Source organism: Podarcis muralis, chromosome 11 (genome assembly GCF_964188315.1).
Source record: "Podarcis muralis chromosome 11, rPodMur119.hap1.1, whole genome shotgun sequence".
Taxonomy (NCBI): Eukaryota; Metazoa; Chordata; class Lepidosauria; order Squamata; family Lacertidae; genus Podarcis; species Podarcis muralis.
Genome location: NC_135665.1, coordinates 25,320,777 through 25,347,580, shown reverse-complemented (window position 1 = coordinate 25,347,580; position 26,804 = coordinate 25,320,777). Strand labels below are relative to the sequence as shown.

The 26,804-nt window shown below is 41.1% G+C and overlaps 1 protein-coding gene and 1 long non-coding RNA gene across 8 annotated transcripts in view; one reads left to right on the top strand and one right to left on the bottom strand.

Annotated features, from left to right (window-relative positions):
• Positions 1–8,971: 8,971 nt before the first annotated feature.
• Positions 8,972–26,804, bottom strand: part of PJA2 (praja ring finger ubiquitin ligase 2) — a 34,960-nt gene continuing 17,127 nt past the window's right edge. For all 7 annotated transcript variants that reach the window (XM_028749597.2, XM_077936149.1, XM_077936148.1 and 4 more), the window contains 6 exons: positions 25,755–25,940; positions 21,035–21,220; positions 19,807–19,918; positions 12,000–12,114; positions 11,641–11,762; positions 8,972–9,656 (listed from right to left, as the gene is read on the bottom strand). In XM_028749597.2, the coding sequence (XP_028605430.2) occupies positions 9,528–9,656; positions 11,641–11,762; positions 12,000–12,114; positions 19,807–19,918; positions 21,035–21,220; positions 25,755–25,940 (850 nt within the window). In that variant the 3' untranslated portion in view covers positions 8,972–9,527. The remainder of the gene's footprint in view (positions 9,657–11,640; positions 11,763–11,999; positions 12,115–19,806; positions 19,919–21,034; positions 21,221–25,754; positions 25,941–26,804) is intronic.
• LOC114606925 (uncharacterized) lies at positions 13,864–16,976 on the top strand. The gene is made up of 2 exons (XR_003709002.2): positions 13,864–15,529; positions 16,640–16,976. It is a non-coding gene; the product is annotated as an uncharacterized LOC114606925 (long non-coding RNA).

The window sequence follows — 26,804 nt, the reverse complement described above, 5'->3', positions numbered from 1 at the left end:
CTCCGGGGTGGGGGCGAGGGGGTGCTGTGGTCTAAGACCTGCATCCTTGGCTGACCCCTGGGGTGCAGGGGTGGGGTGGGGAGAAGGGTAAAAAACTGGGTAGGGGAAGGAGCTGAAACCAATTGGGCAATGGAAGGAGGAAGTTGATTGAAAACCCTCCCTGAGAAATCTGCCCCTTCCCCAACCAGGGTGATGGACAGGAAAGAAGGTGGTGTCAAGATGAGAGAGAAAAACAGGTAGACAGTCCACTGCTGGCTTTGGCTGGCTCACTGCCAGCGTGTGACCACAGACAGATAACCTCCAAGGGAATTTGGTCCTCAATAGGAAAAAAGAGAAAAGAATAAAGGTTCTGCATGTACACCTCAGAGGTCCTGTTCCTTTTTCTGAGAGGGACATCCATTCCACATGTCCTCTTCCTCAATCTGTTGGGAGGAGATGCTCCAGAAGCAAACACTCAGAGCGACCAATGAGTGGACAAAGAGACTGTCCCTCTGAGGTTTAATGGGTATAACTTTGTTTTCCTTTCCCCAAGCCATCAAGTTTAAAGATCCTGGCAGAAGGAAGGTGGCTGGAAGGCCATCAACTTTGGGGTAGCAGTGGTGGGATAATTTCTCAAGCCCTTGTGATGCCTGTCAGATCACTTGGCCAGCCACTGTCCACTGTTATCTACCCCTCTGGAAAGGAGGATGGATACGGCTAGCACATGAACTGACTGCCTGGTTCTACATATTTCACATCCTAATATCACATCCAGTCAACTGTTCTCTCCATCTGTGATCCAGCCATAAGAAGAGGGTGCAGCTCTCCTAAAGTCTTGCTTACAGTTTGTATTGGCGAAGAAGAGGCTCAAGAGCTCTTTGCTTATGTCTCCATTTGGGAGAAAATGGTTGAGGGACATGTAGAATGGAGGGGCTGGAACTCCTTGAGACCAGGGGTTATGCTGGGGCCCAAATGGGAGGACCTGGGGCATGGCTTTGTGCATTGAAGGAATTGCTTGCAACATACACTGCACTTTAATTTTCAAGTTTTGCTCCATCCAGTCATGCAGGTCTTGAGAATGGTAACTGCACATCCTGAATTTTGAATGTATTAGTAGAAAAATTCTACTCCTGTGCAGTGAAGCTTGTCTTCACTTTTACAGAGATCATCTCTACATTAACAGGTCACAGTTGACTACTGTTCTTCAATTTACAAGACAAAATGCTCAAGCACTGGGGTATTTAAAAAACACACAAAAAAACCTCAACAGGTTTTCCAATTTCAGAACCATCAAGCAGTTACCAACTTTCAGGCATTATTAATCATGGTTGTCACTGTAAGACACTATGAACTCCATCTATTTTCTTTTAATAAAGCACTTGGTGCTAAACATGTAACCTTAAGCAAATGGAAAGAACAAAATCAAGTTAAAGCATAATTTCCAGCTATGGATTCAAATAATATTTCAGAGGTCCCAAGAGCTGTACTGTATTCAGGAGTCAGAGCGAAAAGCCTTCCCAAACGGACACTTGAGCCAGCGTGGTGTAGTGGTTAAGAGCGATAGACTTGTAATCTGGGGAACCGGGTTCGCATCTCCGCTCCTCCACATGCAGCTGCTGGGTGACCTTGGGCTAGTCACACTTCTCTGAAGTCTCTCATCCTCACTCACCTCAGAGTGTTTGTTGTGGGGGAGGAAGGGAAAGGAGATTGTTAGCCGCTTTGAGACTCCTTAAGGGTAGTGATAAAGTGGGATATCAAGTCCAAACTCCTCCTCTTCTTCTTTGCATCTGCGCAGCCAATTTCCTCTTACATCACTGTATCATTTTGCAGTACAAAGTTCTACAGCCGAGGTGCAGAATTGGAAGCCCAAATGCAATTATCTCTGTCCCTCAGGATTGTTCCTAGGTCTTGCCCTCCCCAGGGACACTCACACTTCCTGCCCTCTCCTGAAACGCTTCTGCTTGGACTGACACATGTCCTTGAATTGGAGGTGTGAATCCAGAAGCTGCTCACCCAAGTGCACTGGCTAGCTTCCTGGTAGCTGTGTCACTTTGGCTCACTGGAAGAGGGGAAGGGATGGAGAGGCAGCCCTGGGAGCCCTGCCCCAATGCCCACCAGTGAGCTTTTCGTCTCAACTAATTTCAAGAGTCGGAGGAGAGTAGGTAGGAGTGGGTGGGTCTGTTTTATGGAGCAATCCAGTTTTCTCCTTGAAGAATTCTGCAAGTGGGAGCCTCCGAAAATTGAAAGTGAAATCTTCCTTAGTGCAAAAAAAGGGAAAGATTTCAAATAACTATTGTGATATGTGTAAATCAATGGCTGGCTGTCGGCATACATCTGTCTCTAGAGGCAATGGAGTGCGCTTCTGCAGGTGCAGTCAAACTGCTTGTGTTAGCAGCACCTCTCTGGAGTGCAAGCCTGGGCAGCGTGTCTGGAGGTCTTGGACTGCCCAGACAAGGCTCTCTTTGCTTCCCTGATGTGGTCCAAAGGGAAGCAGATCAGCGTTGGTCGGATAGTGGTGAGCATAGCTGCCTTCCAAAGGGAAGCAGAGCAATCCAGTTGGCACCAGCTGGGCTGCAGGAGCTGTAGGTGCCATCTAACTGTGTTAGGGACTCCACTCTGGATTGCTGTAGGGTTTACTCCTTAGGCTGCCTGGGGGGTTTGGCGTTTTTGAGGAGGGGAGTCAGCTCCTCCCTGCTCCTCTCTCCCCCCCCAACACCTTGGCCAAGGGTTGCACACTGAGCTCCTGCAGGAACACGATGGCCTCAGAAAAATCTTCCCTCTGGTGGAGTCGGTTTGAAGTAAAAGGGGCAAATTGATGGAGACTGATACAACATGTTTATCTACCTATAGATCTTGTAATAGAAAATATATGGTAATTACGCTATGGAACTGCCAGCTAGAAATGTCATGAGTGAAGAGAGGTGGAGAATGAGGAGAGTAATTTGGTTATTTAAAAAAGGGGCATTTAAAAAAATATGTATCAAAGAGAAGGATTTTTAGCAAGCCCATTGATTTTGCTCCTCCACCTCCCCTGAAATGGTACCCCTAACAAAGTAAATGGTAGGCGACAGGAACATAGGAGGCTGTGTTATTCTGAGTCTGGCTGTTGGCCCACCTAGCTCAGTTTGGCCTGCACTGACTGTCCATGTCTCTCCATGTTTTCAGAGAGGGGACTTTTCCAGCACTACCTGAAGATGCCCGTAGAAGATGACCTTCTGCGTGCCAAGCGGGTGGTCTACAGCCTGTTTTCCTCTTTTAAAGGTACGTATAAAATTTCCATACATCTGCTCTGCTATGAAAGACTGGCACTGTGGCAGTTTTTGAACTATTTCCTTGTTTTTCCCAGAGTCCTAAACTGAGAGCCTATTTTATAGTTTTTATGAGCCACGTGTGGATGATGATGAGTCCTCAGTAGGAGCACATAGCACAAGATTTGATTGGGACCCCAATCTGGTGTTTTGGAAAACAGACCACTTTGACCCAAGGCACTTTGTAGGATGTTCGATTCAGCTTTGGGTCTGCTTCATCCCCTCCCCCTTTACTATAGGGAAATTTAAGAATGGCTGCTGTAACTTTACCCCCTTTTGAAAGAAGCACTGCAAGTCCATACACATGCAATGCTTTTACGCCAGCACAGCTGCTGCCTGGCATACATAAAAGTAGTGTGGCAATGCTGGTTCAGGGTAAGAGAGTGTTTTAAGTATTATGTCCTGTACGTGGGGATGCCAATATGAGATTGTTGCATTTTCTTGAAGGTTCACGTACAAGAGGTCAGATGAAGCATGACATTTACACTCTGCTCTTCCTATGTTGGGACAGTGCTTTGAATGGATGTGCTGATGAGGAAAAAACAAATACAAGGCCTCAACAGCAGGATTCATAATCCAAAAGAATTTGAGAATCGAAGCTCACCAGCCTACCTTTTAATTAGGATACATGAGTTTGAAAACCGTGCCAAAAAAGACTACAAATTTGGGTTAAGAAGTCATTGCCTTTCGACAGTTTTTCCTTTGTGTCAGCTGCTGAGAGGGGGTTGGGGAGCCAAGAGATGAGGCCAGTAACAGATGGTGGGGAAATAACCATCTCCAGCTCTGTTCTTTTTTTGTTTCCAGTTTATACAAACAACTGGTGGAAAGTTTCTAACAGTGCGATCTACTCAGAAGCCCCATTGAGCCCAGTGAAGTTTACTCCCCAGGTTATAGGATTGAAGGCAACATACGGAAAACTTGGCAGAGCAACTTGAAAACTGCTCTGTGGGTGGGGGGGATAAGGTTCTCTTGTAACACAGTGGTCAGCTAGCGAGAGAGAGAGAGAAACAGATTGCCTGCTTAAAGTTCTGTCTGCATGAAATCCAATTCCAATGTGCAGAAAAGTCTATTTATTGGAAGCCCCCTACAGGTATTCAAAGGACAATATTAGGCCCTCGGTTTATGTGGAGAGGATTGTGTATTTTCACTTTTGCTTACCATTGAGTGCAACACTGCTTTTAAAGTTCTATTCAGTTGTTATAAGTGAATATTGAATATTTGCAGTAAGGTGAATAAGATCATATATATATATATATATATATATATATATATATATATATATATATAGCTTAAAAGATCTGAGATTGTATCCTGCAAAAGCATTCAGCAAATATAGGTTGCTACAAGACCTTTGACAGTTAATTTACAACTTTTACTTTGTGGCATTGCAGTTGATCCTAATACAGTGGTACCTCGGGATGCGAACAGGATCCGTTCCAGAGCCCCGTTCGCATCCTGAATAGAACATAAGACGCGACGGTGTGTCTGCACGTGCCGCATTTTGCTGCTTCTGCGCTTGCGCGATGTCATTTTGAGCGTCTGCACATGTGCAAGCTGGGTTGCCATGCAACGCAACCCGAATGCGCTCAACCTGAAGCACATTCAACCCGAGGTATGACTGTAAAGGTACTGCCCTACTGTGGCTTTTGGACCAGCATGGTTCTTTTTCTATGCTAGCCGTGTGTCTAGTGACACAGAACCCACCACCAAATTGTCCCCGTACATAAGATCTAAAGAGGCTCTTGCAAACTTGTCCCATTAACAAGACACATCATTGTTTGTTTAGCTTTTTTACTCATTTCTTCACATGCCCAAAACTAAATGGATATTTAAAAGCACTTTATGGATTAACTGGATCATTCCTGACCACATTTTGCCTCTGAGACATAACACTTGGGAGATTTCACTGAAATATATACATGGCGTCATTGTAATGGGATATGTCATTCATACAGATTGTTTGACAAGAACCCCTGGATCTTGGATTCCTGCCCACAGCACTAATCTTGAAGAGGTGGCTGACAAGATGCAATGAAAACAGTTGCACTGAAACAAGCCTCAAGTCTAACTCAAATCTCCTTGCCTTCCGAAATGTAAAGAGGTATGCAATAGTTATATTTGAAATAAGCGTTGTAAGTTCACTATATGGGCCTAGATTGGGCAAAAAACTTGCTCTAATTTAGCTTGTAACTGGGAATCAGGTCTAGAACCTATTGCATGGTATAACTAGAAATTCATCTTGGGGAACAGAATCCAGGAAATGCCATCTTTATCTCACCAGGATGAAAGAAAAATTATCTTAGCTTGTGCCCCTATTTTATGCTCTCTATTGTTAGCTTTGCAGTTAACAACAGTTATGACTTATTATTATTTACTGAATTTATACCCTATACCCAGAGGTCTCAGGGCGGTTCATATACTTAACAAGGTAGACATTTACTAGCTGTCTTGCTTTCCAACGAGGCTTGCTTTCAAATAGGTGTGCCCAGGATTGCAGAGATATTCTGCTGTATTATTATTAATAACAATTTTTGTTGGGTCTCTGGACCGTAGCAAAGATTGTTGTTGTATAATAATGATTAGATTTATATACCACCCTTCATCATAAGATCTCAGGGCGGTTCACAGAATAAAGTATAGGATAAAAACAAGTAAATAATTAAAACAAAACAGCAAAACAATAACCCCAACTCCCCACAGACACATTTAAAAGGCTGTAAAGTATTAATTGTAGGGACGCGGGTGGCGCTGTGGGTAAAAGCCTCAGTGCCTAGGGCTTGCCAATCGAAAGGTTGGCGGTTCGAATCCCCGCGGCGGGGTGCGCTCCCGCTGCTCGGTCCCAGCGCCTGCCAACCTAGCAGTTCGAAAGCACCCCCGGGTGCAAGTAGATAAATAGGGACCGCTTACTGGCGGGAAGGTAAACGGCGTTTCCGTGTGCTGCGCTGGCTCGCCAGATGCAGCTTTGTCACACTGGCCACGTGACCCGGAAGTGTCTCCGGACAGCGCTGGTCCCCGGCCTCTTGAGTGAGATGGGCGCACAACCCCAGAGTCTGTCAAGACTGGCCCGTACGGGCAGGGGTACCTTTACCTTTAAAGTATTAATTAGCCAAAGACCTGGTTGAACATTTTCGCCTGGTGCCTAAAAATGTATGATGAAGGCGCCAGTCAAACCTCTCTGGGGAGAGCATTCCACAAACGGGAAGCCACTAACAGAGAAGGCCGTTTCTTGTGTATCCTTGCACGGGTTGAGAGTGCTAAACAGAAAAAAGTCTCACGTCTCTCTATAGTTTTGCAGTGCAGAAGCTTTGTGAGATGCATGGCCAAAAGTTCTGGATTATGCTCTGAGGTTGTACAAAACAGTTTCAATTAAAGTATGCATCCCCCCCCCCCCCCGCCCAATAATATTTATTATGTTTCATACAAACACAACACATACTATAAAACCAGTGAAACAAAAATAAAAGAGAAAAAAGAAATAAAACAAATATAACAAATAGTAACAAAAGATATAACCACAAACACATAAACAATAAAAATTAATTAATTAAACTTCCAACCTCATAAACATATTGCTTGACTTCCTCTAATCTCTTCCATCTGAATTTCCTTGTAACTAAATGTAGTTTTCCAATATCATTATTCAGAAAACAATCTTCCGATTATAATCAAATTTCTTAACTTTTCTTAACATTCTATATCTCATTTATTTAAATCCTAACTTAAACCTAGGCCTATTTAGTACTTTCAAGTAACTTCTAATCTTTAATATTACAATATTTATTAAAATAGTCTTTAATTTTTTCTATCTTCTTGGTATTCCTCTTCTTTTGGGTCACGGATTCTCCCAGTGAGATCAGCTAGCTCCATAAAGTCCATCATCTTCATCTGCCATTCTTCCACAGTTGGTAATTCTTGTGTTTCCCACTTTTTGGCTATTAAAATTCAAGCAGCAGTTGTGGCATACAAAAATACCTTTACATCTTTCTTGGGCAGTTCAGAACCTAATATTCCAAGGAGGGAAGGCCTCTGGTTTCTTAAAGAATGCATCTTTTTCAGGAAACAAGTATTTCAGCATGAAAAATTTGATTTAAGATGTTATTTAAATTGGACTTTTGGGCAGCAAAAGCATTCTTTATAATGATGGTAACGAAGAGGAATGCTCTGTTTGCCAAGGCACATTGATTTAGATCATTGGGGTGGGGGACAATCCACCCTTGGGAAAAAATGGGCATTCCCCTCATGTACCAGCGTGATAATGATGTTTCTTCTTGCCAAAGCCTCAGCCCAGGCATTTCTACCTAGTTTTGTAGAAGGGAGGAATGAAAGCATCTGTCTATTGCTAGGTGACTTGAGAACATAATTTCCTGTTCTTTAAACCTGACAAACTGGCTAGGCTGCATACAGCTTCAGCGATGTGTCGTGGGGGGGGGGGGGGGAGAGAGCAACAGTGCAAGGATGCTATGGGAGCTTAAATAATTAGTCCTACACCCTTTCCAAACAGAGTCCAGCTGTTATTTCCCTTCTGTTCTAGAAACTGTGAGCTGCTATTTCTTACAGTGCTAAAGCACTGCTGCAAAATCTGTTCTTACAGGACAAGTGAAGAATATACTCTGACAACTGTTAAAAAAAATGTAGCTGTTAACAGATCATTCATGTATAAGCGCAAAATCTTTTTTCATATTATGGTAAATTAAATAAGAGCTGGGTAGAACAACCCCGGGATGCGTCTGTTTCACAGTCTCTTACAGTAAAATAATACATCTGCAGACACTTCGGTGTTGGAGACTTGCATAATTTCCCCAGCCATCAGTATCATGGGATTTGGATGTATTGTACAATGTATAAAGAGAACAGTTAGTGAGTGGATAGTGTGTAACCCAGCAGCTCACCCTACTGCACACACAATTTTAAAATAATAAAAATATTAATAATGAAGTCAGCAGAAAATTTTGAAGACTAATGTAATGTAATGTAATGTAATGTAATGTAATGCATTGTACCTTAGGTGTCCTACTGACAAGGATCGGAGTTCTTTCTTTCCATTGTATTTAATTAGCTTTGCAGGCAGTATGACCCCTTTATAACCTCTCAACCTGGCCACTAAAATTTGCCTGTCTAAATTCCAACAGCTGATATAATGAAAGCACCCAGCTCCCACAGGTTTTCTATAGTCTGATGTGCCCTCAGTTTCTACCACAGGCATGTCAAATTGTGTCAGATTATGAACTCCATAAAGGGACACGGGTGGTTCTGTGGGTTAAACCACAGAGCCTAGGACTTGCCAATCTGAAGGTTGGCGGTTCGAATCCCCGCGATGGGGTGAGCTCCCGTTGCTTGGTCCCTGCTCCTGCCAACCTACCAGTTCAAAAGCACATCAAAGTGCAAGTAGATAAATAGGTACCGCTCCGGCGGGAAGCTAAACGGCGTTTCCGTGCGCTGCTCTGGTTCGCCAGAAGCGGCTTAGTCATGCTGGCCACATGACCCGGAAGCTTTACGCCGGCTCCATTGGCCAATAAAGCCAGATGAGCGCTGCAACCCCAGAGTCGGCCACGACTGGACCTAATGGCCAGGGGTCCCTTTACCTTTACCTTTATGAACTCCATAAAGCTGCCCAACTATCAGTTCTGGGTACTGGTTAGAGAAACGCTCACAAGCACACATGCTATTATGAAATCACAGGGAAGTTGAGTTATTATGCTTTTTTATTTCCAGTGAAACCAAAGTATACTACTGCTGTGATCACAGAACGTCTTCACATTTGATGCAAATATGAAAGAGCTATGTACAAAGTAATCAAGTGGCACTATTTTTCAACAAAAAGAAACAACCCAAGCCTCAATTATTATATAATGTAAAACAGGTTATATGCATAACATCTGTAAGCTCCAACTGCACTGCAGTTGCATTACCTTGAACACAAGTGCCACATTAATAATGATCATTCCTTAAGACAAATTTAATATAAGCATTAGACATTAGTTAACAGCGACATGTTTTACTGAGGAAAACTAGTGCAAGCTTTTACTCCTTTTAGTCTGATAATTCTAGCTCTAAATGGTTTCTAAACCATTTAGAAAGGTCATACATTCTCTTTCTAAACTAGTATACTTTAAAGTGTTTTTAATATATATTTATATTTATATATATATACTTACATATAAACCAATTTCACATTGTAATTAAACAGGAGAAATTTACAGTAAAATTTGATGGTTTAAACTCTCTTTTCAGATGTTGGTTTTATTGTGTTCCTGATGTACTGTGGACTGAAGGAGTAGAATCATGATCAGGCAGGAAGGTAACTGTGGGAATAGATGGCTCTGGAAGCACAGGCGCAAGCACATGGCGGCATACAGGACACGTTCCGGACTAGATGAAAGAAAAGGCCATCGATCAGTTGCAACGCAGCTACAAGAAGGCCAGGTATGCAAGAATGCCAAAATACAACACCTCAAATAAACACAGATTTGCGGGTGTGAACCCTGAGTGAGCGAAGCAGCCAGTTTGCTAACCTAAGACCAGTCTTTGTGTACCTGCTTCTTAGGTGTCATGCCAATTTCAGAGGGATTTCTCTGGAATAAGCAAATCGGGAGACTGCCTTTGGTAGAGGTAGTGAAACATTGAACATAAAATGACAAAATGTGGTATTACTTGTGTTCAATATTTTAAGAAGGTTCCTATCACTAGATTTTTTGTTTAAAGTTCACTACTATGTGAAATAGGCAAAATTCATTTCAGAAAGCTAAATTCTAATTGCAGAAAGCCAATCAATATGCAACACTGCACTCACTACCCTCCCCTCCCCCTGGACTAGTGTCTTGATGAGGGCAGGTTAAGTTAACACTTGTTGCCACAGCAAACGTTGAAATCTCAGGAATTCGTTAGGGTCAAATCAGAAATATAATATAGTCAAATTTTCCAATAGAAAAGGCCTAAAACATTACTAAAACAATTATCTCTAACCTGTGTTTCACTGTAATCAAACTTTTTAGTAAAGCTGTGAAATTTGCAAATATTCCAGAAACTTTGGGGGTGATAGTCTGGGATCTACTCGTAGGTCTCTGAGTAACTTGCTGTAGACCAGCAAGGACTGCTGATTCCCAACTGTTTAACAATAGCAAACACAGACACACTACTTTCCCACCTTAATTAGGCTGCTGAAAGAAAGAAAGAAAGCTACCGTATTTTTCGCCCTATAAGACGCACTTTTCCCCCTCCAAAAATGAAGGGGAAATGTGTGTGCATCCTATGGGGCGAATGCAGACTTTCGCTGAAGCCTGGAGAGCAAGGGGGGTCAGTGCGCACCGACCCCTCTCGCTCTCCAGGCTTCAGGAAGCTATCCGCTAGCCGTGGGAGACCCAGGGCTAGCGGAGACCTTGCCTGCACCCAGAAGCTTGGGGGCGCGCTGAGCTCCGCACACCCCAAGCTTCGGGATTAGCGCAGCGGTCTGCTAGCTGTGGGAGAGCCGCGCGAAGTCGTGCGGCTCTCCCATGGCTAGTGGAGACCTTGCCGGCACCCAGAAGCTTGGGGCGCGCTAAGCTCCGCATGCCCCAAGCTTCGGGATTAGCGCAGCGGTCCGCTAGCCGTGGGAGAGCCGCGCGACATCGCGGGGCTCTCCCAGGGCTAGCGGAGACCTTGCCGGCACCCAGAAGCTTGGGGCGCGCTAAGCTCCGCACGCCCCAAGCTTCGGGTTTAGCGCAGTGCTCCGCTAGCCCTGGGAGAGCCGCGCAGCTCTCCCAGGGCTAGCGGAGACCTTGCCGGCACCCAGAAGCTTTAGGGCGCGCTGAGCTCCGCACGCCCCAAGCTTCAGGTTTAGCACAGCGCACCTGAGGGGGAATAACAAATTTTTCCTTTATTTCCCCCCAAAAAAACTAGGTGCGTCCTATGGGCCGGTGCGTCCTATGGGGCGAAAAATACGGTAACCAGGAGTGAACTTGTGTGTGGAAGGACTGTTACTTAGGTTCAGTTCAGCTACTGAAAACAAATGCCTAGGATCCAATTGAACTGATCTTTATATTCTTTCAATACTAAATTGAAGTCTGACAACCACTACCAGCAGAGCTTTTCTGCCTTTAAACACAAGAACAAATGGATCTCTAGTCAATGAAGCATTTTAAAAATAATTAACATGGCACTGAACATATTCATGTAAATAGACTGGATAAAACAATGCACTTGTAGCTATACATTTAAATCTAACTTCAAAAAAGAGAATTATTATGTTTGTTTGGCATCTTCTCAAAGTACAACTGAAAGCAAGTAGGAAGAAATCCATGTCCACCGAGTATAGTCAATGTTTCACAGAAATTGCGAGTTTTAAAGGAATTTGTTAGATTTCAATGCAAATACACACCTTTTGCAACCAAAGTGTTATGCAGGGCTTATGAAAGAAGTGATGACATGGAAGTTCTGTTACAATTTCTTCTTTGATATACTCGCTGCAGCAGATAGCACAGCACTGCTCCTGACCTACAGCTTAGGGAAACAAAGTACATATCAGCCTGCACTTTCAAAACCTAGGAGATCTCAAAGATTAAGGCGGCACAATTAGAAATATAAGCCTTCTAAGCATAAAGCTTTTGAAACTGGCCTCTAGTTCTAATTGCGGGTCAGATACTGCCATGCTAAAGCTTGCAAAAGAAAAAAGAAAAAACCCACAGGCCACCATTATTTTAATCACAATTTGACCGGAGTTGTCTCATTTATGCTTACCATTGTGATCTTCTGTTATAATAATCTGTGGCAGACAGTCTATGCTCTCCTTACTAGCTGGTGGATGGGCCTGCTCAACATCAATTGCGAGGGACTCCAAATGTGCCAGAGCGGTCTGAAAAGATGCATAAGAAGCCATTTCTGTTATGCATAAGACAGATATAATTTATTCCTTTTAAAAAAATCCATTTAAAACGGTTGCATGAAGCTCAACTACTGTAGAAAAGGATGGGTACAAATTGACATGCTTCTACATTTCCCCTCAGAAATGCTAAATTGATATAATACGTAGGAGAGATCTGGTTGTAAATATTAATCTCTGAGAATTAATTAAAGAATAAAATTTACTCCTTAATGAACATGAATCTATATTACTAAAGTGGATGAACCATCTGTCATCTTTTACTTCCGCAGGGGAGAGCGGTCCAAGCTTGATTGCCTTAGTAACAGCATGGTGCTATCATAGATTAGTCTCTCATTTCAACCAATCACAGTTGTTACCAGTTCAATTTTCAGTTACAATAGTGGTTTGCATAGTTTAATGCTGCTATGGGGCAGGTTATTAAGTCATGCTTCTAAAACATACGCTTCCCTCTTCGTGCCTTGCCCTACTTTAGCCGGCAGCTACATCTTCCTTTGTCACAACTTTGCTATGCTGTCCTTCTCCCCAAAATGGAGTGTCCATGGCGCTCAGGGGGGAAGCAGTGGTTACATGCAGTATAATCTCTTAGGAAAATGGAAACCAGATGCCATGTACTGGTTTGCACATACAGAATGAGCTGCAGATAGGTGATCAGGTGGTTCGATTGGGCTGCAGAATTAGGAACTTCTCTGTGGCGCCACACACTTGGAAGATGCCTTTGTTCAATATTACATCAAGATATTGTCTAAAAATTGAGGAACTCGCCCACACAAAGGCTATTATTATTTAAACAAGATTTCGTATGTAAACTTCATTGGGTATGTGGCCAAGATAACCAAACCCCTTTCCATAACCAGAAGAATGCAGTACATTTTTGCTCTGGGGTCTAACTGCTTAGACTACATCCGTAGTTCCAATTAAGTTCTGATTGATTATGCATGGTCATTTTGGTGAACAGATGCCAAATTTCACCTTCAACACTGCGCCGCAGTGCTTAGTGAAAAGGTCCATAAATTTACATTACTTCCCCAGAAAAATACTAGAATGGCATTATTATTCATCATTTACAAAGAACTTTGCAGTTCTTCAATAAAAAATACATCATAGGAATATCTAAATCTACGTATTCTTTTAATACATATTTATTCCATTAGACTACTTGCTGTTGTTTTAACTTAATATATTTTAAAAGGGAAACTGTTAGAAAGTCTGAGAGAAAATATGTTCACTTACTCAGGAAATGAAAACAAATAGTACTTTGCATTTATATTGTGCATTTTGAGTGCTCAAAATGTTCCACATACATGTCTTCTGCACTCCCCACAACAGCTATGTAGGGCAGGCCAAGCTCTTCATATGATATGGGGCTGAGAGGATAGTGAGTTGCCCACAGCTTCTTAGTGAGTTAAAGGCTAACCAAATAAGCTTTGGGAGCAACACCACTAGTATTATGTTAAGCATACAACTCTAATATTCAGATTTGTGCCAAACATGGTTTGGTTATTTGTTCTCAGGAAGAGTAACAACTGTAGCAATGGACCTATGTTGTGCTTTCATAAACCTGTCAGCCACTTAAGGTAAGCTGTACTAAAAACTGCTTGATACAGGTTTTAAGAAGCTTTAAACACTTCTCTTGATGATTTTTTCCCCACAAAACCCATTTGCAACCACATTCATTTGTGCACCTGCTTCTATGGCTGTTATTGATTCCCCCCCCCCCTTTTTTGCATTATTGAATGGGTATCACCGAGTTTGGTGCACAAGTGTTGTGAATCATAAGTGTTTCTGAAACCTAGGGCAGCTGACAATTGTGTCCTAGAAGATAACAAATAATTGAGACAAATTCTGCTGTTGTAGCAAAACTACTATTCTGTTTGTAGTTGTGCAAATATCTGATAGAACGTCATACCATTAATCCACCAGGCAATACAAATATTTCTCCGTAACATTATTCTCTACCTACTTTTCTCACTATTAATTATTATTATTAGCAGCTGCCTCTGCTTTGTAGCAGAGTTCTGAATTTTCAAAATTGAGAAGGTTGTCAAAATATGAGAAAATTATGAACTATTCTAACTAATTTATCCTTAGAGAAGAGCCTGTCTGTTATATTTCCTCTGATTTCATGTTTATCTTTTGTAACTCCAACTTCACTGCACAAAATTCCACTGTTTTCACAGAAGGCGCAAGAGACATAATGAGATGTTGTGAGATGCAGTCACTAACCCTTCCACCTTGACCTACAGGGCATGTTCTCCCCCAGCCTTTCCACTAGCAAGCCAACACAGAAAGGTTAGTCACAATGAGAATAATGTATTGCAAACAGTAAAAAATGCAGATCCAGCTGCTTGGAGATGCCACACTTATTAACAAATCTAGAATGATGGGAAACATAACACACAAACAAATCTAAAAGATTAAGTTTAACTACATAAGCATGATGACAAAGTTTGGATTTGGAAGATTAATCTTCTAAACATCTAAAAGAGTTAAAGAAAGGAGGCAATAATCTTTGCAGTAAGGCTGCCATCTTAAACTTAAAGGAGGAATAAAACAATTCAATGTTATACTATAATAAACATTTGCTTACTTTTCCCTTTACAATTGCTTTGCAACACAATTTCAGTATTTAGTTTAACTCAGTGGTTCCCCAACTTTTTTCCCTATGGACCACTTGAAAATTGCTGAAGTTCTTGGCAGACCACTTATATCATTTTCCTGTCCATTGTAGCAACTGTAATTCCACAGAATTCAAATCATAATACAATGAAAGGAAATGAATGAATGAATAAATGCACAATTCAAATGAATACAAATATTCAGTGTGATGGATGTGACGTCTCCCATCTTCAACCACAAATTCATATATTTGCCACAGACTATCTGAATGAAGTTTGTGATCTGCTGGTATAGGATGTGCAGCACACACTTTCAACATAAAACACATCAGCAGGGCACCAGAACTATATTTAACTTAGATAAAAGTTCTGTTGATGAGGGTAGAATACACCCAATACCATTTCTAGATAACTTAGGAATGTAAGAAGTATTCAAAAGTATTCAAAGAAGCTAAATAAATCTAAATAAATAAATAAATCCACAGCCAAAACTGCCACAAAATGACAAGTACCAACTATGGTATGGCATCAACATTTTACATTCTGCCTTTTCCAGGAAATTAGACTACCTGCGACTCCAAATCTTACATGCAAAGGCTCTTGTGCACTGTAATGTTCTTGGAAAGGTCACTGAATCTTACAGGAAGGCAATGACTCACTGATTCAGAAGAAAATAGAAAATAAAAATGCTGGCGCTCTGCCATATTAAGTACATCATCTGCATAGATGGAATGGAGGGAATCAGAAATCGCAAGTACCTATGGACACTGGTAAGTCGTTTATATGAACATGCTTGTTATTTGAAAAGATTTAGTTTAGTGATGAAGAGGAGTAAAGCATTCTATAAAAATACGTACCCCCCAAACTAAAGTAGCTAAGGAGTGAAATTTCAAAACATTTCAGTTCCTATGTAAACTAATGGCTGTTTCTGGTACAGTTATTATAGTTATAATGTTAAATTCTTGCACAGCTCCTCTCTGATAAAGAAACACTAAGCATGTTATTTAAATGCAGCACATAGAAAAAGAATTTTTGTTTAAAGGTGTTGAAATAAATATATTGACAAAGGAATAAAACATTCAACTGAAACAGGGTAGTGTTGACTAGTATATTTTCACCATTTGAAAACAACTTCTCCAAGCTAGTGTTTTAAAGGAATTCACCTACCGTATTTTTCACCCTATAGGACGCACTTTTTCCCCTCCAAAAATGAAGGGGAAATGTGTGTGCGTCCTATGGGGCGAATGCAGGCTTTCGCTGAAGCCTGGAGAGCGAGAGGGGTTGGTGCGCACCGACCCCTCTCGCACTCCAGGCTTCAGGAGAGCCCCACCGCCAGCCCCACAAACTCGGGGGACAGCGGGAGAGGCGCAGCGCGCCTTTCCCGCTGTCCCCCGACTTGGCTAGAAGGCTGGCGGGGGGGAGAAGCCTGCTCCTCCCCGTCGCCAGCCCCGCAAACTCGGGGGACAGCGGGAGAGGCGCAGCGCGCCTTTCCCGCTGTCCTCCGACTTGGTTAGAAGGCTGGCGGAGGGCTTCCCCCTCCTCCAGCCCCGCAAGCTCCCAGAGCGATGCCAAAGCTGCACGCAGCTTCGGCATGGCTCTGGGTCCCGTTCTGGGGGCTGGGGAAGCTCGGGCTTCCCCTGCCCCAGCCCCGTGCCTGGGGGGGGGGGAGAGAAATAATTTCCCCCCTTTATTCCCCCCCCCCCCAAATCTAGGTGCGTCCTATGGGCCGGTGTGTCCTATAGGGCGAAAAATACGGTAAATGTTGATAACACAATGCTCAAAGTCAGTTCTGAATTTTCCTCTTAGAACAAAGCTCAAGAAACTGAACTATCTTCTAAAAAGAGTTGTTAGACTCACAAACTTTTCTCTTTTTATAACAGATATGAAATAAAATATTGAAAGAAATACAAAGAAGTCTTGGACAAATGGCTTACTTTTAAATAAAATAAAATGGAGAACTTATTTATTAACAAGGAATCACACAACTTATTTTTATACACAATGAAATCCTGCGAGACCAAAGCAAGACAGAACACATGTATATACTACCCGCACACATACATAAGCACGCAAACTCTCTTTTTTTCTGCGTAAAAAGTTACTGACATGTACTTTGAAATGTATAATTTATTCAACTGAAGTTGGGAACACAACTTTCATTTATGATACTGTAATAACAATTACATATTAAAATATCACTATCCTGTTTTTAAAGAATATTAAGTATATTTATTTAAAACTATTGTTGATTTCTGCTGTCCCTCAACATGTAATAAAAATTGTATGTGTGAACAAAAAAGTTTGCCATTATTCTACAAAAGAAAATATCAAAAATGTGTAAGGAAATGAGTACCAGCGTGTGATACCTTAGGGCAACTGCCAGGGTCCACCACAACTGCTGCCAGGTTCTTGCTACCAATACTACCAATAAGCCTGTCCCAGGTAGCAATACCAAGAAGGGACTTGTCACACTTCCCTGAGCTTACTAGTGCCCTGATCTTTAGCAAAGCTAGTGTGGTACAGTGGTATTAGAGACAAGGTTCAAATCCATAAATATTTTCTGTAATCTACGGGTGTGGCTGTCTCTCAACCCTCAACATAAGTTATGCTTCAAAAGTTGCACAGAAACTGAAGGTCTTAACTCCAAGAAATTAGTTTCCCCCCAGCCAGTATTATATATAACTGACTGGAGTTCATCCCATTTTACTAAATGGAAAACCTACATCTCGACAGCTTTTCCAATTATGCATTCAGAAGTCAAAGTGCTTTCTCCCCCACTTCAGACATTAGCCAGAAAAATGTGTTTTCCGTTTATTCATGAACTCAACAGGGAAAGCACAGAACTATCTAGCGTCTTGGGGCAGGAGAAGAAAGGGGGGGGGCAGGAAAAAAAGGATGTACAGGATAATTTCAGCAGTGACAGGCACAATGATTTATTTATTTGAATATTGAGCAGACCTGAGCCCAAAAGCTCAGGACTGGTCTATATGCAACCTTGATGCTCTTTGCTCTACCCTCTACCATTTCATTTCTCTAGTAGTTGACCACATGTCCAAATTCTGAATCTACATTTTTGAAAACCTAAATCTGCATTATTCATTTAGACTACTAAACATTGCTATTTTAACAACGCAACAACATACAACTCAGGCAATTCCTAATTTAATTTTCCTGAGCAGAGAGAATCCAAAAGGCAACTGGCAAAAATGTCAATAAAGTGGCATTAATAGCAGAGCATGCAGACCCAATTTCAGGAAATCCATGGAACATGTGGATATATTACAGATTAGTATTATATGCATTACAATTGTATGTATTATATGCTCCCTATGCTGTTCAGGGGTTGTGACAGAATTCTCTAGTTCAAACATATCCAAAATACTTTCCCAGGCTATAATGGAAAAGATCCAAGAAACTATCAGGTTCACAATTGTTACAACAGGTGGCTGAAAAATTGTTAGCCCAAATAAATAGAATTGGGTTTAGTTTTGGGAGGAGGACTTTTCAACCTTCCTTGTTCACTAAAAAGCAGAGGTTTATATATTTCTCATTACGTTAAGATTCCAAGTGTTCAATGACCTCTATGATCTCTAAACTTGGATCTAAATTACTTGTGATCATATGGCCTGTTCCGGTACTTATCCCAATAAAATGTAGTTATTTCAAAAACTAACTTAGGACATAGCTGAATTTACCCATATCCAAAAGCCTGAAACTGATCTCCTACATAATATTGAACTTAAATACAGAACAAACTAGAGAAACTGTTATACTGAACAGCAGGTGCCAAAAATTTGATACCAAGGGCTATCTCTAGATACTCTGATAATACTTTGGTAATATTAAAGGATGAGCCACACTGTCTACACACCACCTCAAGGTCACCAACCCTTCCCCTGACCCCACAACAGGTGAGGCAGGGACCTTGTGACATGATGCTGACCTCCAGAGGTGCCCCGAACGCCTGCAAAGCACAATGCAACTGCATGGAAATCTTTCACCTTCCTTTCCAGTTCCTAAATCAGGGAGAGCCCTTGCCCTTCTCTATGTTCTATAGAAGAACTGCACCTCTTTCCAAAGTAGCAATAACCAACAACTTTTACCAGCTTGGCTTTAAAAACATACAAACAAACAAAAACTTGACTTAAAGCAGAAACCAATGAGTGGTTTGGATCAGATGTCACAGTACTGCTGAACCTGGGCGAGGTGGCCAGTCCCTTAAATGGGAGACTAATGGCAGCCATGTATAAGATGCTATACAAATATAAATATTTTTTTAAAAGAAACCTTGGCTGGATCTAGACACGTCAAAGAAGCGATTCAGTTAAATGCATCGTAAACTCATACAGGGAAATCTGGTAGGGAAAGACAGGACTCCACGGCACCATCTGGTGCCAAAGTGTTATATCGCATATACAACGCATATATAACGCTTTTTCTTTACCAACCTAGCTGAATCCCTTGACTTAAACCAGGGGGAGTATATAAACCCATTCCCTTGCTACAAGGGTGAATGAACAAAACTGAAATATTTGAGACATCCATCCAGCAACATATACATTATAAATAGAAATATTGCCAATGTTTTAACACTGCATTTAAGACAATGCAGTATGCTCAATGCTCGTATAGCACACGTTGAACAGAAAAATCCTGTTTTAATCAGAGCAAAATCGAAGGGCAGAATAAAGCTAATGCAGATATCTTTATACTCCCTTTCCTAAAGAGAAGTCCAAATTCCTTACACCATTTGCAGCCTACCTCCTGAGGGCTGAGCCTTTTTGCCACCGCTCTATTTTGGGGATAGGGGCCTATGTTCCGCCTCCACTGTCAGAGCCACTGTGCCTAGGAGTACCAATTGCTTGGCGTCACTGTGGGGACAGTGCTACTGCACTCAGGTGCTTCTTGTGAGCTTCCTCACAGATGCGATAAATATGAAAAAGCCTAATCCACAGTGGATGTTCGCGCTACTATAAATGTAGCTGAGCTATGTTTTCCCTCAGTTTAACTAATCTTAAAATGAAAACTTAGAAAAGTATTGCATTACCTCCATAGCCTGTGCCAGTCGTTCTTCCAGGGCCATATATGTAAGGAACTGGGGATCCACATAAGAAATGGCTTGAGCAACACCCAAGCCATCACCAAATTCATCAAGCAGCCTAGGGGAAAAGCAGGATTTATGTTCTCAATTGCAATTAGATACCATATCCCCCCCCCCAAAAAAAAATTAGGCTGTTACAAGGGGCTGCATACATTTGCCTCTCATGTTCTAGAACTTCAGATAATAAGTTCTCAGTCTGAAAAACGAACCACACAAAGAAACCTGCTGCTGCTGCCGCCAGGAAATACAACCATTCAACAGGCTTGGCCTGGTGATCTTAGAAGACACAAAATCAACCTGATTAGCAGTACTTTCAATACGGTACCTTAACAGCCGAAATTTCTTATCTTTGAATCAAAAAATGTTGGCTCTTTTAGGGTGACTATAGTTCCTCTGGGAGGAATAAGTGAAAATGTAGTCTTCAGGGCTGAGCTTTAAGAGGTTTTTCTTGGATTTTTCTTTTAAGTTGTGCTAATGAACACTTAGGTGGGAACTAGAGCTGAGCAGTCATGCAGAAAGTAAACACAAAAATATATTTTTAAAAAATTAAAAAATTGTCCAGTAGCACCTTAGAGACCAACTAAGTTTGTTCTGGGTATAAGCTTTTTTGTGCATGCACACTTCAGAGTTGGCCTCTAAGGTGCTACTGGACAACTTTTAAACCCCCCCCCCCCCCGACTGCATCAGACCAACATGACTACCTACCTGAAACAAAAACATCTGCAGCTACAGGATTTTTACTATGGTAATCAATCAGTGAGTGGCGGACCAAATATTCCCCCTTTTCACAATTGGCCTTGCCAGTAAGTCCTCCATGTATGCGAAGGAAACAGGTGGCATGTGAGGTCAATCCTTAGCAATGGCCCAACATGCTAACAGGCCTTCCTTTTGACACGGACATACAGTGTATAAGCATGACTTGCCTCATTGGAGGAAGGAGGGAAATCACAGTGCTATATAGCAATTGGGGAGCTACCAGAACCTCTCTCTATGTTGACTCTGATTCAGAGACCCACCAGTTGCTGAGACCCCATGTTCATAATACATTTCAGTAGTTAAGTTAACCTGTTACAGCAGCACAGACCGTTTACTATGCCATTTCTCAGTTGATTTTAATGCAGGCAACATGTGAGTGGTAAATGTCTCAAATAAGCATCAGCACGTAGTAAAGTACCTCCATTCCACGTCTAGATCTTCACTCATACTGGAATCATCTTCCAGATTGTTGTTTCCATCCAACATGAAAAAGCCAGGATGCACAAAATGGCTCACTTGGTCATTTTCCTCATCGCTGCTGCTTTCAATTTCTTCATGATACTGCAACCAAGGAATTTCGCCGTCCTCTAGGGTAGTCTGTTCCCTTTATACAAAAATGAGAAAAGCTATACAAAATGAAAGTAAAACTACATGTAAGCAAGTGTACAGAGTGCGCTCTTCATTGGTGAATGCTCATATTATGTCCAGCTGCTAGCAAACAAAACCTGGCAGCCGTTTTCCATAGAAAGCAGCACATCCTATTATTATTCAACAGCGATAGCTAAAATACCATTATTTCTATTTTAAAAATTGAGAGGGAGCAACTATATACATATGAATAATAAAGATCTAATGTCTGCATAAACTGCTCTGGTGATGTGAGCCAAAGTCCTAGCACATTGTGCAGGGAAGATACCACCCTACTACTCTCTTTGTCAAGTCCATTCACGAATCTATATTTGAATTTTGTATTCTCCTACTGCTATAGCACAATAATGAGTTTAACGTGCTTTTAGAATTTTTTTTTAAAAAAATACTTTAAAATGTTTTTACTCCATTTTTAATTGTTTTATTACTTTGGTGGTTGCTGTCCAGGGCTCCCATGGGAGGAAGGGCAGAATATAAATTTACTAAATGAATCATTTGTTAAAAAAAACCTTCACTGTGTTTATTGAACGTTCATCCTTGCATAATTATTGAATGATACTGTTTTCCCCATTTTATAACCAGAATACAAGACAAAGGTTTTATTGTAACTGAAAATTAGTGATCTTGCTCTGGAGAGGAATACATCTGCCATCTTCACAAAATGCAAATCATGAAGGTAGGCTGTAATTGGATCATTTGGAAGGCAGATAGTCAGAGAAGTGAGTAGGACAAGTTAAAGCAGCTGGCTAATAACAAGAGCAGAGGAATTTCTTAATCAGAGCTGTAATTTCTAGCTATATTAAATTTATTTTTCATAAATATTGATAGTAGTCAGAAAATATCCCTTTTGGAATTGAGCCTGGATAGTTCAGCTGGTTAGAGCAGGGTGCTGATAATACCAGGGTTTCAGGTTCAATTCCTGTATGGGACAGCTGCATAGTCCTGCATTGCAGGGGTTGGACTAGATGATCCTCAGGGTCCCTTCCAACTCTACAAATCTATGCTTCTATGAATTGTGGAAGTGGAAACATCCACTAAGAACATTATTATAGTAAAAAGCAAATTATATAGTATAAAAGGAGCAAACCTGCACAAAGTAATGCACTTATGATTAGGACACTTAAATGAGTACAGCTTTTTTCACCTTTTCTACTGACCTACTGCACAAGGAATGAGCCTCAAACTCCTGAGAATCTGGCACCGTGTGTTAGAATGAGGAGGCAGACTCAATCAGCACTACACAAGTGGCTACACAACTCTACTACTTGTACTGAGTGACTGTGGAGGGCCTTAGTAGAACTATTACCTGCTCTTTGTAGAGTTCCTGCTCTTGATCCTTCTGTGTGAAAAGACAATGACACATTGTGGGCTTATACAACCCTGCATCTAATAGTGTCCCTTCACTGATGAAAAACTCTTTGATTTCAGCACAGGCTTCCATTAGCGAAAAGAGAGGGGAGAGCATTTTCACATATTCTTCCTTCCCTCTGCAGCAACCTGCACACACTCAAGGGACTGTAGGAGAAAGCAGGAGTTTGTGAAAATCACTTTCCTCTCACCTTTTAACTCACAGAAGTCTCCACTGGATCAAAAAGTCTTCTGTCAGCAAAGAAATACAATAAGATATAACCCTTTGCTTCCCCATCTGTCTTAACACAAAACAAAACAACCCAAGCTCTGTGTGTGTTCCTCTTAGGTTGAAATGTGAAGCTTAAGCAATTCTCTTCTTGACGATAAAAAAAGGCTAAATAAAGCAGAGTTTATAAACCTACATGAGACTAACTCTGGCTAAATTAGCTGCAGCTGAAATTTATCTTGCTTACTGATCACAGTCTGCTGTCTTTATATAAAGGTCAACAATATCAAATGATTTACAAGACCTTCATATTTTTGTGTGTGAAAATAGGGAGAGGGAATAATTTAAAGTTAGCTGCTATTTAAAAACTGTCAGCACTATGTATTCAAGAACACACGTACCTCTTATCTAAATCACTCTGTAAGAGTCACGATTTGTTATACTGTAGTCATGTGACATGAAAAAGGTCATTAGCATGCAAGTAAAACAATTTCCTTTTCAATTGCTTTATTGTGTAGGTGGACAAAATTATGGTCTTAACTATATTTTTCTTTCCATTTACAAAAAAATCAAAAAATCTCAACCCAATGTTTTAGAATGAATCACACGATTCTTCACTACTTATTTGCAACAAGACATTCCTACTCCTCTAGTCCAGTTCCCCAAAAGTGACTGACTTAAGTGGAAAGGTCATTAGAATCCCTGCTAATGAATTCTCAAGCTCTGTGCAACTGGTTGTACACAAGCATGGCAAACTGGCACAGCTCTAAGAAAACGTGACCATTTTATCAGAGCCAGAATTCTACATGCTCTTAAATCTAACCAGAAAGGAAATCATCAACCAAAATATTTAATATATGTTCTGTCTAGCAGAACTGGAGGGAGTGATCTAAGCAGCTTTATTGCAGCAACAAAAGCCCACTTTGAGGTTTTCAAGTATTTTCTATAACAAATTTACACCTTTCTCCCAATGTTGGTATTGAATATGTAATGCAGCACCTGCACCTGCGAAAATCACATAATCAATGACGCTACTCTTTCTCTTTCTGCTATGGCCAAATTGTAACCCAGCAAGGTAACAACCATGGAAAAAACCCATTTCACCATATATAATTTTTATTACAATTTGATACCACAGACTTTTTGTTTGAGACTCCCTTTTAATTTCCTCAGTGAAAAATGCAGAAACAAGTCAACGTAGGGCAAAAGCCAGTTTTAGTATGATTCACGGTTGTCCTAAAAAGATTTAAATTCCTGAACGGCCCTTTAAACTGTGCTTTCACAATGAAACTACTGAATTAGATAAATTTATCCTACATCCATCATTACTGGCTTTCTTGAGAATAAACAAGTTTAATAAGGTAAGATAACACACAGATTTTAGTGATACCACACTAAATTAGGAGCAGAATGAGGCCACATTAATGTTTTAGCTGCGGATGTATCAGTGGATATACCAATGTTATTTATTAGCACTATAACTACTCTTATTGCCTGCAGCCCTTATTGCTCTAATCTTACCAGCTCACCTTGCAGCTGGGTGATAAAAATAAATAAATATGCGAGACAAAAAGCTATGTGGTACAGCTTTATTGAGACTGTAACACTTCAGAATGCAGATAGAGGAAATGTATGTTGGAATGGTCCTCTCTGCACCAAAACAGAAACAGCTGGTTTCTCTCTTATGTGATCATTTTCTAAGTGCTCTCTTGCTTACAAAAATTCTGAGTTACTTGTTGTTACCTTGACATTTTTGACAGTGCATAAATTATAAAGCAAGTAAAATGGAGAGAACAGCCACTTCAACAGTGATATATAAAGCTGCCTGCATCCTGGAGTAGGCCCTGTACTTGTAAGTTACTGAGGCACAGAGCAAGAACAGTATCTGTAAATGCATAAAAAGGATTTAGCACACAAAGAGAACACTCTGTAACAGTGACATCATTGTGTACCATCCCATACCCTTCAACTGGTGTCCAGTAAACTCGGCGCATTCCATATAATGATTACATTAGTAACAAACTGCAGCGTTCAAGTCACCATCTATGCACTTGAATAGAACTAAACCAAAGCTGAATTTGCTGCTTGACAATCACACCCCACCAACCCCCAGGAGATGTCACTATCTAGAGTCTTCATTACCCGTAACACTTCAACTTGACAAAATCATGGAAGATTGGACTGTGCACACTGGCACGTCTACAAAAATAAACTACGCCGGAGTAAGCAAATGCTGCTTTTCGAGGTAAGGGAGAGTCATAGTGTATTGAAGCTATAGATATAAGGCAATCCTTGCTTTGCACGGGAGTTATGCTCCAGATGCCCATGCACATCGGGGGGCCTGTTTAAAGCGTTCCACCCCGACCCTGTTCTACCCTTTTAGTGACATTTTGGTGATATTTTCAGGTCACTTCCAGATTCAGTGCTGTGTACGAACACACATCAAATGCACGTAAACTGGTTGTTGCCTGCACACTGTATGTCACATATTCAATGTGCTGAAAGGCTGTAGGCTTATTGGTTCTGCTTCTCTATCTCAGCTAAACCTTACTGATCACAAAATAGGATATCAGTGACCCCCAAAGCTGTTGATAATGCAGAGTATAGCAGAGCTAATGAAGACTCCACAACTTTTTTTGGGGGGGGGGGGAATCAGGGAAGAGGAGATTGAAGTCAACATCTACTTGGAAAACCTTACCTGATGTTACATACGGAAACCTATCCAAAATGGGGCTCCCAAAAGCTAATTATATACTTCCTGCTGGAATTATTTCAGCCAATGATCACATATGGAACAGTACATAATTAGTTTTCTTTTAGCAGCAACTATCACCTTTACCTATCACAGTAAAGTGTACATAATACATCAATAATTCTTACTGAGTAGTACACTTCATTCTATAAGACCACATACCCTGCTTGGAAACCAAACTCATTATGTTCCTCTTCCACACCACTGCTGTCACTCTGCAATTCAGGTTCCTGCTCCTCTTTTCCTGGGAGAGTCTCCCAGCTCTCATCGCTGGAGGACTGATCTTTCACTGTCACAGCAAAATAGGAGGGCAGAGATGTAGACCATTCACCATCACTGCATTCAGAGCTGCAATAGAAGACATTCCATTTGCATTTACAATGCTGATTGATTTTTACGTAGAAGTTAACATGCTGACTGTGATCTAGCCAAGCTAAGTATATTTCTGTCCCAAAAACTAGAATGAGAAAAATTTAAGCACAAGCTTAACTCTCCCATTAAAATCAGTCAGATTTGATCATGCTTAAAGTTTGGATGGATTGTTTGCCCATTGTATTTACAGTGGTACCTCGGGTTACATATGCTTCAGGTTACAGACTCTGCTAACCCAGAAATAGTACCTCGGGTTAAGAACTTTGCTTCAGGTTGAGAACAGAAATTGTGCGGCAGCAGTGGGAGGCCCCATTAGCTAAAGTGGTACCTCAGGTTAAGAACAGTTTCAGGTTAAGAACAGACCTCAGGAATGAATTAAGTTTTTAACCCAAGGTACCACTGTACAGTTTCTCTATGCATTATGTCAGTACACAATACATTGCCGAAAACAAAATAAAAATAAAAATGGCTATCTTCCTTTTGGAGGACAAACTAAAAGCTGTCAATTCTTTTACTGAGTCTGGTCAACAAAATTTTCCTTTCCAAATCCAAGTGTTTTCAAGCCTCTAAATCATGGACATCTAAAGAGATCTCTGCTAATTGGAAACTGGGGGTTAGTCTTGCTATTTGGAGCTGGTTTAAACAGAAAATGGGAAATAGCTCTTTCAGAACACTTTACATACCATAGCAAAGTAGTAGCAAAGTAGTTCAAGAGCAATCTAAACTGTAACTTGCCTGTATAATTGCATCATTGTACTTCATAATTGTTTGTTGTTGTTATTAAAGCCAATAAAATGCATATTTCAAAAAAATAGAACAAGAAACTAAAGGCATTTCTGC